General features: G+C 32.3%; 1 protein-coding gene across 7 annotated transcripts in view; it reads right to left on the bottom strand.

The window, feature by feature from the left end:
* LOC111048314 (ATP-binding cassette sub-family G member 4) overlaps positions 1-20,571 on the bottom strand; it is a 70,318-nt gene that overhangs the window by 11,384 nt on the left and 38,363 nt on the right. For 6 of the 7 annotated variants that reach the window (XR_005571431.1, XR_005571432.1, XR_005571433.1 and 3 more), the window contains exons 2-7: positions 18,646-18,763; positions 12,030-12,225; positions 9,032-9,177; positions 5,670-5,908; positions 2,493-2,612; positions 1,671-1,816 (exon numbers count right to left, since the gene is read on the bottom strand). Coding sequence is in view for 2 of the 7 variants with exons in the window: in XM_039429151.1 (XP_039285085.1) it covers positions 1,671-1,816; positions 2,493-2,612; positions 5,670-5,908; positions 9,032-9,177; positions 12,030-12,225; positions 18,646-18,763 (965 nt within the window). In the remaining 5 variants the exon portion in view is untranslated. Of the gene's footprint in view, positions 1-1,670; positions 1,817-2,492; positions 2,613-5,669; positions 5,909-9,031; positions 9,178-12,029; positions 12,226-18,633; positions 18,767-20,571 lie in introns of those variants that run through there. The other variant, XR_005571434.1, reaches the window with a different exon arrangement.

The following is a 20,571-nucleotide window of genomic DNA, read 5'->3' as shown; positions in this document are numbered from 1 at the left end:
GGTCTCATCTTTGAGAAAACTCGCTGAACGACATTAAAAGGATAATTCATACTTGGCTGAAACAGCTGTGGATAGTGAAAAATTGAGTATGTGAAAAATTAGAATATAGCATCCCCGAAATTCATAAGATGACGTATAGCCAGCTGTGAAATATAGACACGATCATTTTAGAGAATTTTGTTCTGTTTATCAATAAATAAAAATAATGAGCAAAGCTCGGTGCCCCGATATTTAATATAATAAGCATTCAGTACACTAGTCAATTAATGCGCCAGTTTTTTAATACTTTTTATTCTTTATTGATTCATACAATAAGTACATTATCAAAAATGATAAGTAGAGAAAATATAACACCTTGTGCTATTCCTCTCCCAAATTTAGATAAGTTACACATGGTCCGAAATACGTTAAATAAGTCTTGTAGTTGTTCACTTCAAAAAATTTTCAGTTCTTAATTATTATTACAGAGTAGATTTTTAAATTAAGATGCCACAGTTATTGTGGTATCAGCTAAATTTTCAAGGGCCGTATTCATAAACTATTTCAAAAACTGTCTCCTCTGAGCTCGTCTATGTTGCTCAACTTACAACATTTGGTTCATGTTCGAACCAAATAATCGTTATATATATTATTATTATTATTATTATTTTTATTATTAGTATTATTTTTATTATTATTATTAACTAACTTCAGAATCGTTTTGATTGTGAAATCATAGACTCACATCACTTGAGAAAGGCTCATATTACATAGGGATAAAAATTTTCAATGCTTTGCCGCATAGAATTTAAGACAGTGCCACCCATGATTGTTTCAAAGAAAGCCTTAAATTTAGTTCCTTGCCCCATATTAAATTGAGGAATTTTTTTGAAAAGATCTCCACTGAAACTTGATGCTATAGGGTACATATACTAAAATGTATCATCCATTCATTCATTCGTCATTGTTTCCATTTATATTAAGTTGAAGTTTCATACATCTCTACAGCTTTGCTCTATCAAGTGATTTCATGTGAAAATTGTGTAATAAATAAATTGGTTCACCAAAACGTGCGGTCCTATCAATCCGGTCCTATCAAGCAGCTAATGGATCAATTTCCCTTTTTATTCCGAAAATTGTTCGCGTTGTATTTAAAACATGTTTCTTCGTTATCATAGAAAGCCATTCGTCATAGAAATTCACCAACTTTTATATTTAATCTCACTCATTTTATTGACATTATTTGGCGAGTATACGTGTATTATATTCCCATTTTTATAGATATTCACTTTTTCTCTATAGCTACTACAATATTGTTGAAATGGAATGAAAATTAAACGCAAGTAATGTATTTCATTAGGGCTACCTACTCGATCTGTTAGTTGAAAAATAATCTCATATGCCAAATGCCCTTTTTTTAAAAAAAGTTTTTCTATAATAATTATACTATGGGAATATTTTCTATCTACCTTTGTCATATTTTATTTAATTACACCTTTTATAATTATATAATTTAATAGAGACCTTTTATTATTTTTATAATTTAATTTAATTATTTAATTTAATATCTACCTTTATCATATTTTATTTATTACACCTTTTATAATTATATAATTTAATAGAGATTAAATTCATTACACCTTTTATAATAGGTAATTTAATGGAGATTAAAAAGATCTTTTCCAACTCACCTTTGACCTACGTGTGATAATTATGTTTCTATGAAGGAGATGAAATACTTGATACCATAACGGAGCCGGCTCTGCTAAACATGAAGTGTACTCAATTATGTCAAAAGCTGGCGACTTTTTGGTTTGCAATACTCTCACTGGCAGACCTGAGAAAAAACAAACAATAAAATATGTTTATTTATTTAATCTAGACAACTCATTCAACATAAGTATTCAAGCCTAGAATGAGCTGGATGATAATGATGGTGATGATAAATAAAATACTAACTAATTCAAATATCCAGTGAATGTTTTATAAATAGAACTGAGAACCTCTGATATTGCAAATATTAACTGAAGAACTAAATAGCAAAAGGATATATTTGAATGAAACTGTCTAAAAAACTGCAAATAGTAAACTGTAAACTGTAAAATAGTAATTAATTCAAATATCCAGAAAATGCTTAATAAAATAGAACTGCTTTAAAAATAAATGCTTTATAAATAGAACTGAGGACCTCTGCTAATGCAAATACAGTATTAACTGAAGAACTAAACAGCAGAAGGATATAATTATCTTGAATGAAACTGTCCAAAAAATTGTGCTCAGACCGGGAATCGAACCCGGTACCTCTCCGTTGCCAAGCGGAGCGGCTAATAATAAATTAATTCTTCTTCAATAATAAATTGATTTATAATTCGAGTTTGATAGAAAACAATTATTTTGTTTAAACTGAACAATAGACAAAAATGTGCTATTTGTAATATGATTCAAGTGAATAATTTTATCAATAAAATAAGAACAGAAAGAGTTTCTGTTAATAATACAATTCTTGTATTTACCATTTTCATCTTTGATTATTTCTTCGGAATAAGGTGTGGACTCTTGGCGACCATGCTTTGCTGCCGCTGCAGCTATCGTCTTCACATTTGTGTCGTATTCACCAATTGCCACTTCGATTACTGGGAAAAGAGAAATTAGTTTCAGTTTTTTCATATAGAATGTCATGGCTAAAGTTTCAAGTCTTGGCTAATAGCAATGAATAGATTAGGACTGGTCAGTAGATGGCAAAATGAGTTGAATGAGATGAGTGAGTTGAATGAGATGAGTGAGTTGAATGAGATGAGTGAGTTGAGTGAGTTGAATGAGATGAGTGAGTTGAATGAGATGATTGAGTCGAATGAGCTGAGTGAGTTGAATGAGATGATTGAGTTGAATGAGATGAGTGAGTTGAATGAGATAATTGAGTTGAATTAGATGAGTGAGTAGATTGAGATGAGTGAGTTGAATGAGTTGAATGTGTAGAATAAATGTGTTGATAATTTACCAAAAAAAAACCGATTGGATAATTGTTCCGATACAGTAGATTAATTGAAAGGGTGACCAGAGAGCAGACTCCTTTAAAAATAATTCATAAGTTCAAAAATCGCTTATCATTTTATTATTATTAGTTTAAAATTAGTTTATAACAATTTATAAGTAGGTACTGACATTACCTTAAGTAAAAAAAGAATGGAAACTTGGTGGAAGATATTACATTTCAAACTCCAGATACCATAAACTAAAGAATGAAGTAGAGAACTATAGTGAATCAAAAATAAATTCACTTGACAATCAATATTCAACAAAAGAGAGGATCAGAAACACACTGTAATTATTCAATGGAAAACATCAATTTAATATTTGAAAGAACAAGACGTTGATGTTGTCAATAACAGCTGAAGATGTGGTAGGTGTCACCATGAAACTTGGTTCTGTAATGTGAATTATAGTTTGAACAAATATAGTGGTATTGACAACATCAACCTCTTATTCTTTCAATTATGGAGGAATACCACAACATCATATATACCTTACAATCAAATTATCAATTAATAGATACAATCAAATTAAATACATACAATCAAATTAAATTGAATAGATAGAGCATTGTTTACTTATTGAAAAGTTTTACATGTTTGAACTGATTTAATCAAATGTAGAAAATCCTATTGAATAAATGAACAGTTCACTGATTGAAGTATTTCAGATTTAACAGTATCACAGAACAGTATTTACCATACCATTATAGAGTAAACATACATTGGTTATTTGGCTCTGGTTCATATTGAACAGTTTTCATATACTTTATTGTAAAGCAGGGTTTACACCAAAGTTATTAACAAAATGTTAATAACTTACAACGTTAGTAGACAGAAGGTTGATCACTCACAGGTGTAAGATTCGAAGTGGTGGGGGGGAATGCCAGCGTGACGTCACGTGTAGTAAAAAAGTGATAGAGTAACCATACTGAGCATACAGTTTATTCACTGTATCTTCAAATACATCGTCGTTTAATCCCCTCAAGATTGACCTAGAACTTAAAAATTCTCCATACTTATAACGATTTAATCACCGATTCTAATGATGTTGTTTAATATTTCAAGTTCATTCAAGTTGTATGAAAAAATAAAGTTCCTTCAAAGTTTTTCAAGAATCTAAACACGTGACACGAAAAAGTTAATAAGCTGGAGAAGCGTTAGTAGACAACGTTATACTATTTTAATTTCAGATTAATCCATAAAAAATCTTGATAAACCAATGCATTGCAATAAAACAATAGACCGATCCCGATAAATCCAATGAATTCCATTCATATAAATGCACTGAACACATGCTGGTATCGAGCACATTTTCTACCTACGAGAATCAAAATATCTCATCCCCGAAATTCACAAGCTGATATATAGCCAAACTACAAAATATAAACATGACCTAAAAGATAAAGAAACCTTAAGGGTTTGAAAGGGAAGGTTAGGAGGTGGGTTTTTGCTTTTATATTGCAAAATGCTTGTATTATTCAAATGTTTTGATAATTATTGTAAAGCAGAAACAGAAACCTTGCATGTCAGAAAATGTTTGTGTTATATAATTTGAATATAGGTCACCGTATGATTTTCAAGAATGCGATATTCTGCCTACTCTGTACTACAGCCTACGTCACGGCTGCAGTTCCCCCACTCCAATTGTATTTCAACTAAAATACTATAGATGAGTGACCAACCTTCTGTCTACTAACTTTGAATAACTTAATCCTTATAGATTCCATTAGATTGAACGGAACTTGACAAACACATATTGTGTACATCATGTGTATGATGAGTTATGATCAATTCAATAGCATCTATAAAGGTGCGTACAGATTTACGCGCCGCGAACATGAGCAATATTCACTTTTAATCAGCTCATGCCAAGCTTTTTATATCTGTATCTCACCGTTTCCGTGAAAATACAGATATAGTCAGCTGATTAAAAGTGAATTGCTCATGTTCGCGGCGCGTATATCTGTACGCACCTTTATAGAATCTATAAGGATTGGATTATTAACATTTTGTTATCAACTTTGGTTTAAACGCGCAGCTCAAGAAGATATGCCATGGTATATGTCGATCATGTTCCAAATTTCAAAGCCGATTACTGTCGTCTACTGTCTATTATTACTGTTATGTCCGGATGAGAGTGTAAGAACTGCACAGTATGAAAGACAACCAGCGTCATAAAGCTTTGCGAAACTACTGTATAGTAACGCAGCATAATAATCACATATATCTTGAATAAGTAGGCCTACATCAATTCCACAATATTGTACATCAACTTCCGTGTTATCGGATGGGCACGTTAAATTGTTGGTCCCAGCTGAATATGACAGTCGTAAAGCCCATTGATAGCTTAAATCATATATTCAGGCGAGGTGGAACTTCCGTCAGGAACTCTCCACCAATAAAAGCCATACGAATATTATTCTTTATTCCTTTATTGATTGATACAATAAGTTCATCATCATCAGAATGATAGGGAGAGAAAAAAGGTAACCTTGTGCTATTCCTCTCCCAAATTTAGATAAGATTAGACATAGTCCAAAATAGGTTGAGTCTTGTAGTTTTTCACTTCGCAAAATTTTCAGTCCTTTATTCCACAATATGTGGATGCTGGGCAGAGGAGCTAAATAATTGATAAATACAAAAGTTAAGTTTACTTACAAAAGTCTGCAGGATTGTGGTATTTGGGACAATGCAGACTTAATGAGGACAGGAACGGCAGCAGATTGCTGCAGGAGCCTTGATAGATGCAGTCGCCGTCTGCAATTGCATACAGGTGGTCGAACATCTCGAATATCGAGGCAGTCGGCTGGTGGATTGTGCAGACGATCGTGTGTCCCTCAGCCGCTAGATTCTTCAGCAGTGAAACACACGATGTGGTTGACACACTGTCTAGTCCCCTGTCAAAAATCCATCAAACATGTTTTAAATTCAAATTCATCACAAAAATAGCCTACAAGTAATAATGTATCCACAGAGATGTACGGTGGTTAAAGTGCGAGATAAATTACTTTTAACACGGCTCTTTCTCGAAGACGGAGAGGTCCGATGCTCTATCCTCCACTAATCACTCCCACTACCTAGCAACATTCTAACGCGTCGCGCCAACACTCCCCTCCAGCTAGTGCCTGGCATTGTTCCAAAATCGTTTACTGGTCAGGTATATTGGTTTGTGTATGTTACAGAGATGTTTCCATCACAAGAACATGAAGCAAAATGACACGGCGCATCCAATTGTGCGCAGGATGTCCGCCTGTGTCTATGCTACAAACTGTGGAGGGAGAAATGGGTTTCTCCTCTTCATGTTAAAAGTAATTTATCTCGCACTTTAGTATACACACATCCTATACTGACATGTTATCTTATTACAGATTGAATGTTTTCTATATTTTCCATTGGATCTGTGAAGTAAGTACCTAATTAGTAATGTCGAATAATTGTCTCCAATTTCTCAAAAAGTAAAGCTTTTTGTACTTCCATTTTTCTTTCAATAGAATGTTTTTTTTTATTTTTACTTATTTGTACTTCCATTTTTTCTTTCAATAGAATGTTTTTTTATTTTTACTTTGATTTTTTTTTTGTGTTTGAAACTGTATTGTTTGTATTTTTGTGACAAATAAAGTTTTCCATTCTACTCTATTATAGTCTACTTGTTGTTGTTGTTGTTGTTACTTCTGTATCCTTTAAAGTTTAACCTTTGCTTTGAGCTTTGATCTGCAAACATTGTTTTATTTATCACTGTTATGTCTCATCTTTTATTTTTCATTTTTTTCCCTCTCTTGTCATGCATTATGTTGGAAAAAATTATACTGGTGATTCTTCCTCCCATTTTTTGGCAGTTTGAACTACATTTCATAATATAAGTATATTTAAAGAGAGGAAATGCTACAATCAATCAATAAAATTACTTGATGATGGTGATTGAATATGTGTGTGTTTGTGTGTGTGTGTAGGCTTTTTTCTCCTCCTATATCCGATTAAACCTCAACTCCTGCTCACGGAAAAGTGCTTCATGAAGCACTTTGTGAGCAGTTATTGTTCACATTAATATTATATTATAAACTATTACTTACAATCTATTATTAAATTTTAGATGGATTATTGTTGTATTTGTCAAGCTAGACTCTATCTGGTTTCTGTATATGTATTTATGAGTGTGGATAAATTTGAATTTGAAAAAAATGTGTATGTAAAAATAAATTAAATTGAATTGAATTAAATTGAATTGTTGATAAATAATATTGCAGCCATTCCATACAGATACGTTTAGAGGACTGTGGAAATGACCTACCATTTCAAGTTATCTAACATTTATTCGTTTTGGTTTTTCATTCATTAAGCTACTTATTTCCTACTCTGATGCAAAAAATTGTATTTTGCTCTCTGCAGTAAACAAGTGCAGCAACATTTTCACGAACGAATCCCTATTTTCCAAGTACATATCCAATTCATTACGGTACCGGTATTTACTAAACAGTAAACAGTGTGAATTCATGCAAACCAGTGTAATGATGCAAAACACCATTGCTAAACGATTGGAACGCAATTATCTTCAATGTCAGTTTTCTAAAAGACGTGATTATCTAATAACACGTTTAATGGTACAGACCCCATTAATTCGCTTAATATCAGAGCAATTTCTTCAAACGTTCATATTGGAGCTATTTGGTGATGAGAAAAAGTAAATTCGTATGGCTTTTGTTGGTGGGGAGTCCCTTTCGGGAAGGTCCCACCACCTGAATATATAATTTAAGCCGTCAATGGGCCTTACGACTGTCATACTTCAGCCGGGACCGACAGTTTAACGTGCCCATCCAACATGAATAGTGATGAGAAGTATTATGGTAATGGAAAATGGATCAAATTGATTAAAGTTGAAGTTTTAAAATGTTTTAAATAAAAAGGGTACTACAAGTTTTATATTGTTTTTATTAGTTTGAATAAAGTAGCCCGCATATAAGTGGAGTGATTTTATAAAATGGATCAAGTATAAATCACACATTTCAATGAATAATGATACCGTTACAGCGTTACTATTATACAACTTCAAAACTCATGATTCTATTTTTGACAGACGAGTTTATAACTATACTAGCCGTCAGGCTCGCTTCGCTCGCCATATCCGTCTAGCCAGGGGGCTCCGCCCCCTGGACCCCCGACTGGATCGTCCAAGAATAAGATCGCCTGCATTTTTCATTTGAGCATTTTCATCATATGTTAGGACAATCCAGTCGGGGGTCCAGACTAAACGTTTGGCTAAACGGATATGGCGAGCGAAGCGAGCCTGACGGCTAGTAATATAATATTACCAGGATTGAAGTAGCAGTGCCCAATCAATTTTTCCGCGATAAATGCATTTAAATCTTCAACTTGGTGCCAACCTAACAGAGTCAACTCAACTTAATGCCAACCTGACAAAAATATTAATTTAGTTGCCAGTTAACAACTGTTTCGAAGAGGTACTCTATCTAGATTACAGTTCTATAGTAACATATGATATGGAAATTTCAATTATAATTAAGAGATTGGGAGAAGAAGAATATACATGCTAAAAGACGAACTTTAAACCCTTAAAAACAACCCTTAGAGTTAAAATATTGCCAAAAGATTTCTTAGTGCGCCTCTAAAGGGCCAACTGAACATACCTACCAAATTTGAACGTTTTTGGTCCGGTAGATTTTTAGTTATGCGAGTGAGTGAGTGAGTCAGTCAGTCAGTCAGTGAGTGAGTGCCATTTCGCTTTTATATATATAGAAATCTGTTTCTAGCTGGATTAATCTGAAGCTCTCAGTCACTATCTGTAGGCTACATTGATATATATATATATATATATATATATGAAGATACACATATTCTACATAAAGATATAGGCTGGCTAAATTATAAAGATATCTTCAACTTTAAAGATTCTCTCCCAGCAGATGAAAACAATCATTTTGAGGCGTTTGAAGGCCAGCCTGTTTCTGATTCAATATGAGAAAGATAAAATAGACTTAAATAGGCAATAAGTAGCCTATACTCACGTTGTTGGCTCATCAAGGAACAGGATTGGAGGGTTGGTGAGCAGCTCGAGAGCAATTGATAACCTTTTACGTTGTCCGCCAGATAATCGAGATGTCCTAGTATTCTCATGTTTTTTTAGTCCCAAAAGACCCAATATATATGATACCTGCAAAAAAAATATCGTAAAAATGAAAAACACGTTTATTTTGCAAAGTACAGTGGACCATCAATAAAGTAGGCTACTCCCAGTTAGAGTAGGTTTTTCTACTGAAAAAAATTAACAGGTCCAGTTGACTTATATATGAATAACTTACTCTCATGTTATACTATATAAATTATTCTATACTTATGTATAGTGAGGTCCACGTTATAATGGCAGTGAAGTTATAATGGCAATTTTTCCATGCAGAGGAGCAACCGAAAAACTGTCAAATCTTGATTTATAGATTTATTTTTTAGTAGTACAGTTGTAGCTTGAATTAGAAGTTAAGTAGTAGCAGGACTTTCTGAAATCATGTGAAAAACGTGAAACTGACTCCTCTACTACTTTATCTTGATTAAGTCTTATCTAAGTAGATTTCATATGATTAATTATGAGACCAACAACTATAGTGGGGTGCATGTTATGATGGCAGTAGAGAAAGATAGGAGAAAAACGTTGCCGATCCTCTGTCTTGTCAATGCCTTCAATAGGCGGTAGCTGACACAGGTTTATTGATGTAATATTAACTCTTCATTCTCGTTCAAGATAATCAATTATATTTCATTGAGCAAGAAATTATACTTTTCAATAATTTCATAATCTATATTTATACATAAAAGCGGAATGGCACTCACTCGCAGAACTAAAAATCTACCGGACCAAAAACATTCAAATTTGTTATTAAGCAAGAAATTATATTTCTCAATGACTTTACAATGAATTTTCATAATTAAGATGAAATATTTTGTTAATTAATTATTAATTCTACATTGTTAAAATACGATCTGGCAGCAAAGCAAAGCGAGAAAGAGATAGCGCTATCCGCTTTGTTGATTGATAGACAAGGATAGCAACAACACTGCCATTATAGCGTGTACCTCACTATAGACCTACTTTCCAAAAAAAAATAAATTCCTTCATTGAAAAAATATATAAATCAATTATATTAGACTACATTCTACGATAATTACTAAAATACTAATTTACCCAAAATCTAGGCCTACTTCCCAAAAAATATATGAATTCGTATAGAAACATTGTATATCTAAATTTTTAAAAGACGATCTGGCAGCAAAGCAAAGCGTGAGAGAGATAGCCCTACCCGCTTTGTTGAATGATAGACAAGGATTGCAATACCATTGCTAATTAAACACTGCCATCATAACGTGGACCACACTATAGAAGAATACATTTTTCATTGAATGAAATTTGAATATTATCTATTCATTAAGTTAAAATTTGAATGGAAGCAACAGGTGAAAACTCAAACGTGCTTCGTCAATTTCAACAAAAATTCCAATTCCAATGCACATTTAAACTATTTTTTTACCTAAGAGAACAACGTGGGAAATAGTGAAATAAATTTGATGATGAAGGAATGAAGTTCATTCATGAAAAAAATATGAATATATCTCTTGTATTAAACAATAATGTTCAATTCTATATGCATGTGTTAAGTTTTATTGAGCTTCAACGAAATTAAAAACAAAAAAATTGAGATTCAGTGTACGGTTGACTTGTTCTTAAAGTAGGCTACTTGATACTAAATTAGTTTGATCTATTAAGTAGTATTATATACGTTAAATATATTACTCAAAATAGTGTGTGAATTAAGTTTTTTATAATTTACATAACCTCTAGACTGTGTATTCCAAATTGAGGTTTAAAGCAGTTTTGGGCGAATGCCTGTTGTTTTTACCTGCATTGTATCTATTGTCTATAAATAAATGAATAAATTACTATAATATATAGCACGACGTATTATATCTATGGAGTATTATTACTACAACAATTATTGAGGTAGTATGGTCAATTGATCATATAAACAGAAATTGGAAAAACTCTTATGAAGATAGAATTCATTTTATTTGGTAACACAGAGATCCAAAAAACAAAATAGAGTTTATGTGGTGGCATCTAGAATAGAAAAAACTGGTGGAAAATAAATTTTAAAGCTTCACTACTTAAAGAATGTAGTTGCTGGATAAAGGAGCTCTCAAACCAGTCGTTAAAGATAGAAGGCCTTTCAAAAAAGAAGCTTTGAGAATGGAAGAAAAGATAATTTTGGTCCATCAGAAAAATAACAGGAGTGACTTATGTTGGAGCAATTCAGAATAAGCCTTAATTTTTGGAAATACCAGATAGATTTCAAAGATCAATCCACATACCTACAATTGATAAAAGTAAATAAAACAACACTTTACTCAGAATAGTTATCTATCAGAATAGCTGGCCATTCCGAGTGTAAAATTAATTTTTTATATATTTTTAATAGCCTATACTGCTCTCTAAAAGATGTTTCAGGTAGCTGAGTTGATGAGAAAAAATTTATTTCAGGAGAATAAATTCAACTCCATTAAGCTCAAAGTGTTTGATAATGTAAAATCTATAATGAATATCTAATTCAATTTCAAACAAATCAAAACTTTACTAATCTAAGCCCAATTCCTCAAAAACCAGCAATAATATTATTAGCTGATTTTAAAAGCTCTACATCAGTTCGACGTGAAGCCTTAAAGCCTATTGAAACAGTATAATATCAATCCACTACTCTACCGGTGAGTAACAGTCAGTGTATTTTATTTCATTTACACCAAACCAAAACAATATGTCAAACCAAATCAAAAAATAGTAACCATGGGTTTATCGATTTTCAAAACATATAAATATTGATTAACCTTGAGTTGTAAGTAGGGTATTTCACACACAAACTCACAGCTTATCAATAACTTAACAGAAATGAAAATTGCAAACCCACAGCCAAGCAGCTTATCAATAGCTAAACAGTATAATAAATATTGGAAAGTTGAGCTAACCAAGTTGGACTTGTCAGGGTTGGATCGAGTGAAACCGAGTTTCAAATGCGCTGCTAGCATCATAGCTTCTCTGACAGTCAATAGAGGCCTCAGTTCGTCATCTTGTGTAATGTAGCAGGACATCTTCAGGAATTGTTCAATTCGACTTTTCCTGTTAATACCATTGATGCATATACTTCCTTGGCAGCCTTTCAACCTGTAAATCAAAATAATGGTATAATTATAAAATATACCTACTGAGATTTATCATTAAAAATACTGTAGCCCTAAAGAAAAAAGACAATATTTTTAACTTTTTTTTACTAGAATAGAATTAAAATCATCCTGCATCCTCTATTTATTTTCCATTTCAATAATAGTATATGATAGTAGCCCTGCTACTACCTGGTAGTCCCTTAGACTACCAACGGGACAATATGTCCCAGCAGAAATGACCAACCTCAGACTACAACTGGGACAATATGTCCCAATAGAAGTTCATCGAATCCCAGTGGGTGAATAGATCATCTAAACTACACAGTAATGAATCCCAGCGGTAGTCTAGGGTCTATTCTGTAAAATACATCAGCTGTTGAGAACTATCTGATCGCCATATTATTGTGAATTGAGGTTATATTGTGGTTATATGCTCTCATGCATGCATGTGTCAGAGGCTGGTTTTGTGCTGAATGAAGCTGTTCTAATGTGATTTGCAGTGTCATTTTGAGTTGAAAGTGAGTAAATAAATTCATATAATGTCAATGATAACATGTGAAATTGAAATTGCGAAGCTATTTACTAAATTCTATTCATTTTATCGTGTTTTTTGTATTGGGACATATTATCCCAATGGTAAAATTCGTTATTTGGTATTTTGAGGGGACAAGCTTCATAGACCCTATTTGGTAGTCTAAGGGATAAACAAATATTCCATGACTTTTTACTCCATGATAACTGAGAAGAGTGTTGTTGCCTTGCATCAGATTGAGTCCATTATCAAAATATTATAAATAGAAATACAAGGTACTCTTTTTTAAATTATTTTATCACAGCATGTTTCAGCATTCATGTTATTTTCAAGTGATTTCTTGAAAATGTAAATGAAATCACTTTAAAGTGGCATGAATGTTGAAACATGTTGTGATAAAATAATTCAAAAAAGGGTACTGAGATGTGTATTTCTATTCATATTACAAGTAGCCCTAAACAGAAAAGAGTCAAAAAATTATACATTTTTTTGAATTTATTATTATTTTCCAAAAACAGAATACAAATAAAGCTTTACAAAAAATAAATATAAGATACTGCAGTTAACTTAAATACATACATAAAAATTAAGGGAATGTTAATTTATTCAATTATAGAAGATATCCTTATTCATAATAATATAGATAATAATTATTAAATGAAGACTTAATTTATGCTCCTATGAGTACAGTAGAGGTGAGGCAAAAACACCGGCAGAAGGAAGATTCCTTGTGCGCCAATGTGAGTCGCAAAATCAGCTTAATCAGAGTAATATATAAACTTGAATTTAGCGTATTTATTACAAATATTAGTGGATTCTGAAAGTTTTTATTGTGGGTACTGTGATTAAAAAGCTAAGACAAGGTTCTTGGTTAACAGTGAATCTTTATGACATCAAAATATTCTTAAAATTTATGTATTCAGGGCTACTTATTTTTATTATTATAAAATAGCTTTTTAGTACCCTTTTTTAAATTGATATAAAATAATAGATTAAGAACACAAATTAAAACTACTATAGTTTCGATGATCCACATCATCATCAGGTTTTAGAAATAAATTTAAATTTTTTTTTAATTTTGGATTTGAAATTTATTTTTGAAACCTGAAGATGATGTGGAGCATCAATCTAGTAGTTTTAATCTATTATTTATTTATGTATACATTGATGCATACAATATCATTCTCAACTATGAATGATTAGGAAAGAAATAACAGGCGCTTATTATTATTATTATTATTATTATTATTATTATTTCATACTAATTTCAAAAAAGGGTACGGTACTATAATGCTATTTTATAAATAGACATCAATATCATATAAAGAACGCAATAAGTCTAGTTAATTTCTGGTATGTTCGATAGAAATGTGCTGAATTATGCACAGTTTTTGGAATACCTCAATAACCATTGAAAATATCAACTTGAAACTGATTGCATTGATGGTCTCCCCAGATCAAATTTTACATAATTTTTGAGAATATATTTACACCATTTTAGAATATATTGATGACACCAAACCATCATTTGATCAAAAGCTATTGAGATTTTACGATAGGGTAATTCCAGTTAGGTACCAGGTTCTTTTCAAATTGATTCTTCAGTAGCCTGAACATTTTTGTGATCAACTTATAACACGTTTTCCAATAATAGTTCTTCAGAACACTCTCATACCATGAACTTATATTTGTCTATTTAAGTTCTATTTCTACGAGAAAACGAAAAAACTTCTTCCTCCATATAAAGTTAAAAAATGTACAATTTTCCATCTCCAGCACAAAACTTTCACTCTACAATTACCTATATTTTACAAATCAACAGTCAATATACCTATTGCATAGCTTGCTTTTAACTCTTCAATCTGCAATAATCTAAATATTTCAGTAGAGGATTTAATATCATCTACAGTACCTAGCCTTAGAGATATTTTTTTGGAAGCAATACTCCCCAAAAACATGTATGGGCTAGTGCCTGCTAGTGTAAAGAGCATTGAAACAATATTGACTAATAATAATTAGTATTATTATTGAACGAAAATCCCAATTAAATGCTGTGAATCACCCCGACGACTTCTGCATTTAATTGGGTTTTTCGTTTAATAATAATTATTGATTAATTAGCAATTATTAAACGAAATTCCAATTAAATGCTGTATATCACCCCGAAGACTTCTGCTACTGCAAATATTGACAATAGGGTAAACAGCTAGATGGAGATTCGATGAGCGCTACTATACAAAAATTATTTGTCAGCCCGGGAATCGAACCCAGTGTACCTCCTAAGTTCCCGGGTTGACAAATAATTTTTGTATAGTAGCGCTCATCGGATTTCCATCTAGCTGTTTACCCTGTTGTCAATATTTGCAGTAGCAGAAGTCTTTGGGGTGATTTACAGCATTTAATTGGAAGTTCGTTTAATAATAATTATTCATTAATTAGCATTTGAACCAATGCAACTTCTAATTTATTTCCATCTGTGATTAATCAGCATTTGAACAAATTAAATTTTCAATGTTGACTATTTGAAGACAGTAGAATCTGGCAGAATACATATTCAGGCTCAAAATATTTGTATTGTTCAAGTATAAATTAGGTTTCGTAAATTATAAATAAATTCAACTTATTAGTAATGTTTTGCTCTTGCCAATATTAAAAGTGTTTCCAATATTGACTATTTGAAGACAGTAGAATCTGGCAGAACACATATGTAGGCACAATATATTTGTATTGTTCAAGTATGTATTATTGTAAATTAGGTATATTAATTCAATTTATTAGTAATGTTTTGCTCTTGCAATCATTAAAGTGATAGCTTTATTTCTAGCTAGCGAAAGAGATAAAATAGAGAGAAAAATAATTTATGAACGAGTCGCTTGACTGCTGAGCTGTCCAGTGTTTTGTGATAAAATGCCCGTGCCGCTCTAGATATTTTCGGTGGGTCAGTCAAGTCATCTGTCCACTTATAAAGCTCAAACAAATCGTGAATTGCTTTGTGATTGGCAGAGCATGGGTTATTCAACTTGACGCTCACATTCTACTATTTTCGATTTTTTAATTGATTTATTTTTCATCATAGTGGGTATTAGTTTATTTCCAGTTGAAGGCTAACACACACAACAAAAGACAGACGGAAAACATTCAAACGTTTTCATGCAGACATGAGCAGACAGACGTAACAGACGGATAGACAGATCAAATATTGAATTGAGAAAATCAAATCAAATGACGTGTCAATAATACATTGTACAAAATAATGGTCATGTCTTAACCTAGAAGTTGAACATATCACGTACTAGCCGTCAGGCTCGCTTCGCTCGCCATTCCCGTCCAGCCAGGGGGTTCCGCCCCCTGGACCCCCGATTGGATCGTCCAAAAATGACATCAGCGGGCTCGCTTCGCTCGCCTGTATTTTTCATTTGAGCATGCTTCATTCCATCAGAAAGTCAAAGTACTGAGAAAACGCAGAAAAGCTGAGAAAAACGCTGATTTTGGGCGTATCTTTGATGAAATATTAAAGTCACCAAATCACAAAATTTTTAGACCCTAGCTAAACCTCTGTACCAAATTTGAACATTTTCTGTCTATTACTTGATGAAAGAACTGAAAAACGCTAATTTTGGGCGTATGTTTGGCGTTATTGCAAATTCCTTCTAAAACAACATTATTACACACTAGCTGAGCTTATGTACTAAATTTGAACAATTTCTGTTCATTTGTTCTCGATCAATCTGAGATAACGCTAAAAAACGCTGGAAAAACGCAGATTTTGGGCGTATCTTTGGAAATTTTTCCAAATCTGTTCTCAGTGCGCCTCTAAAGGGCCAACTGAACATACCCACCAAATCTGAACGTTTGTGGTTCGGTAGCTTTTTAGTTCTACGAGTGAGTGAGTGAGTGAGTGAGTGAGTGAGTGAGTGAGTGAGTGAATCAGTCAGTCAGTCAGTCAGTCAGTCAGTGAGTGCCATTTCGCTTTTATATTGAAATTGAAATTGAAATTTCGATAATATGAGCTGCACTATGACTTAACAAATTTAAGAAATAGGTGGTAATTTTTTTTTAATATGAAGTGATTAATATTAGAGGAACTGATGTGTGTATAATTAACTACTATATTTTAACTACTTCTTCTACCTTTGAGAACTATAATAAGTTAACAGAGAGCAAAACCGTTCTCATTATAATATGTGAAACTGTTGTCTGTCTTGTCTGTCTACATTGCAGATCACCTAGAGAGTGGGTTTTCCTCTATCTGTCTACAAACACCCGACTGTTAATGTGTGCGTTTGCCTTTATTCTGCCAATAAAGATTGTTTGATCATGTTGAAAATCAAGAATGATATGTAATAATATATGTGAATCCTTGCATGCAATTATTCTGTTTGTTTGTTATACTGCCACCACTTGGATTTTCAAGTAAAAGATTAACAGGCCGTTGGTTTTATTTGTTAGATTGTACAACATTGCAACTCACTCCAAACTCTAGAGTGAGGTCCACGTTATAATGGCAGTGGAGAAAGATAGCAGAACAACGTTGCCGATCCTCTGACTTCCCAATAGACGGTAGCTGATTCAGGTTTATTGATGTAATATTAACTGTTCATTCTCGTTTAAAATGATCAATTATATTTTATTAAGCAAGAGATTATATTTTTCAATAATTTCATAATGAACTTTAATGATTAAGATGAAATATTTTGTTGATCAATTATCAATTCTACATTGTTAAAAACGATTTGGAAACAGAGCAAAGCGAGAAAGAGATAGCGCTATCTGCTTTGTTGAATGATAGACAAGGATAGCAGTACCGTTGCTAATCAAACACTGCTATTATAACGTGAACCTCACTGTAGAGTAATAACAGAGGGAAAATACAACACTTATATTATTGTAGTCTTCTCTTTTTTCTCCATGTAGGTACGTGTATCATTTTCTCTCTGGTAATGAGAATATGAAGAAATTGAAAGAATACAGAGCTAAATTATTGTAAGAATAATTATAGGTCTATTCACCTTTTATATAGGAATTCATATATTTTTTGAAAAGTAGGACTAGTTGTTGTTTTTTATACGAATTCATATATATATTTTTGGACTAGTTGTTGTTTCTTATGGGAATTCATATATTTTTTGGAAAGTAAGCCTAGCTTTTGGGAAAATTAGTATTTGAAAGTATTAGAATTAGTATTTTTTAATAAATTATATTGGAGAATTTAATATAATTGATTTATATATTTTTGAAAAGTAGGTCTACAGTGAGGTTTATAATAGCAGTGTTTGATTAGCAACGGCACTGCTATCCTTGTCTATCATTCAACAAAGCAGATAGCGCTATCTCTTTCTCGCTTTGCTCTGTTTCCAGATCGTTTTTAACAATGTAGATTTGATAATTGATCAACAAAATATTTCATCTTAATCATTAAAGTTCATTATGAAATTATTGAAAAATATCATTTCTTGCTTAATAAAATATAATTGATTATTTTAAACGAGAATGAACAGTTAATATTACATCAATAAACAGGTATCAGTTACCCTCCATAGAAGGCATTGACAAGACAGAGGATCGGCAACGTTTATCTCCTATCTTTCTCCACTGCCATTATAACGTGGATCTCAATATAGGACTGTTTATCAGGAGTTTATTTTTAGAGTCAGAAGAAATAGATTTCTAACAACGATTTACTATGAATACGGATGAACACAAAAAAATCATCAAATTGAATACCGTAACTTAATTGTTTTTTATAGGAATTCATTTATTTTTTTGGAAAATAGGCCTATCTTTTGGGAAAATTAGTATTTCAGTTATTATTATTGAATTTGGTATAATTTATTTATTTAGTTGAAATAATCATGTGAGTTTCGATTGGATCAGTACATTTTCACTCACGTAAATCCAGCCAGAATGTTGAGTAGGGTGCTCTTTCCCGCACCCGAAGGCCCCATGATGGCGGTCAACTCTCCAGACCTGAATTCTCCGCTCACACCGTGCAGAATCTCCTTTTTTGCTGCAAACAAAAACATAATTACATTAAATTATAATTCAAATCTATTTAATTATTATTAAACGAAACTCCCAGACAAAAATTCCCATTTGAAATTTCAATCTGAAATTTATTTTTTGCAAAAGAAAAAAATTCACAGCTCGTTTGAAATTCAAATACCCATTTGAAATTTCAATCTGAAATTTATTTTTTGCAAAAGAAAATAATTCACAGCTCGTTTGATTAACACAGTAATATTGGGGCACCGATCTTCGCTCGTTATTGATAAACAGAACACAATTCTCTAAAATGATCGTGTTTATATTTCACAGCTGGCGATGCGTCAGCTCTTGAATTTCGGGGATGCGATATTTTGATTTTCCATAGAACCTTTTTACTATCCAAAGACGACGAAAGTCTCAACTGTTTCAGCCAAGGATGAATTATCCTTTTAATGTCGTTCAGCGAGTTTTCCCAAGGATGAGACCTAGTGCAATCGAATGTTGTTTATATCATAAACCTACTATGTTCCAAATTTCGTGAAAATCGTTCGAGCCGTTTTCGAGATCCGTTGAACATAAATAACCAGATATAAAAATACAGAAATTGCTCGATTAATATAATAGGATAAATAAAAGAAATCAAGAAATGATAAGATACAAAATTATAAAAGTACAAAATACAAATCATAGTGAAATAATCGTTAGCGAGTTCCTACTTTTAACTCAAGGCCAGAATCGTTGTTCATCTGTGTGTATGTTCGACAGTAACTTTTGAAAGATTCGATCAATCAGATTCAAATTTTGAGCACATATTCTTCGACCCTTTTTACAGATCAAGTTCGTTGCACAACAAAATTTACCGACTCCGTCCTTTTTCAGGATATAAAAATAACATTGAAAGTGTAATAAGAACAAAAATGTGTTGTGATTTATCATTTGGTCAGCGAAGAATTCATTGCATGCAATTACTAAAGTTTTTATTTTTGTTCATTCATAGCATCAGCTGAGGCTATTTGGGAGCTATCACGCAGACAGACCTTCATGCGCTGACACATGATTTCAGTTGGTTAATATACAACATATCATAATTATATCAAGCGAGCTATTTCTGTATATCTGTTTATATTTTTATATCTGGTTATTTCGGTTATAACATATCCTAATTATATCAAACGAGCAATTTCTGTATATCTGTTTATATTTTTATATCTGGTAATTTATGTTCAACGGATCTCGAAAACGGCTCCAACGATTTTCACGAAATTTGGAACATAGTAGGTTTATGCTATAGAAATTCGATTTCACTAGGTCTCATCCTTGGGAAAACTCGCTGAACGACATGAAAAGGATAATTCATCCTTGGCTGAAACAGCTGACACTCTCGTCGTCTGTGGATAGTAAAAAGTAAGCGAGTGATTCTGTGGAAAATCAAAATATCACATTCCTGATATTCATAAGCTGACGTATAGTCAGCTGTAAAATATAAGCACGATCATTTGAGAGAATTGTGTTCTGTTTATCAATAAATAAAAATAACGAGCGAAGCTCGGTGCCCCGATATTTTACAAAAACTGATTTGAGTTGAGATATCAAAGTGCGGTTTACGAAATTCATTTAGAACTCTATATCGAAATCATGTATCACGTAAATCAGACTTTATTAAAATTTTCACTGCACCGTGTACCATCAACAGAAACGAAAATATTACAGATTCCTTATGGAAAATTTTAGCCTCAGCACCATTCCATCGAAAGCCAAATGGACTTCTAACTTCTGAACTACAGTATAAGGCTAATTATTCATATTTTCTTTTCAAACGAGATGATGAAC

Source organism: Nilaparvata lugens, chromosome 5, assembly GCF_014356525.2.
Source record: "Nilaparvata lugens isolate BPH chromosome 5, ASM1435652v1, whole genome shotgun sequence".
Classification (NCBI taxonomy): Eukaryota; Metazoa; Arthropoda; class Insecta; order Hemiptera; family Delphacidae; genus Nilaparvata; species Nilaparvata lugens.
The sequence above is the reverse complement of the archived record's forward strand: the minus strand, read 5'-3'. Positions and strand labels throughout refer to the sequence as shown.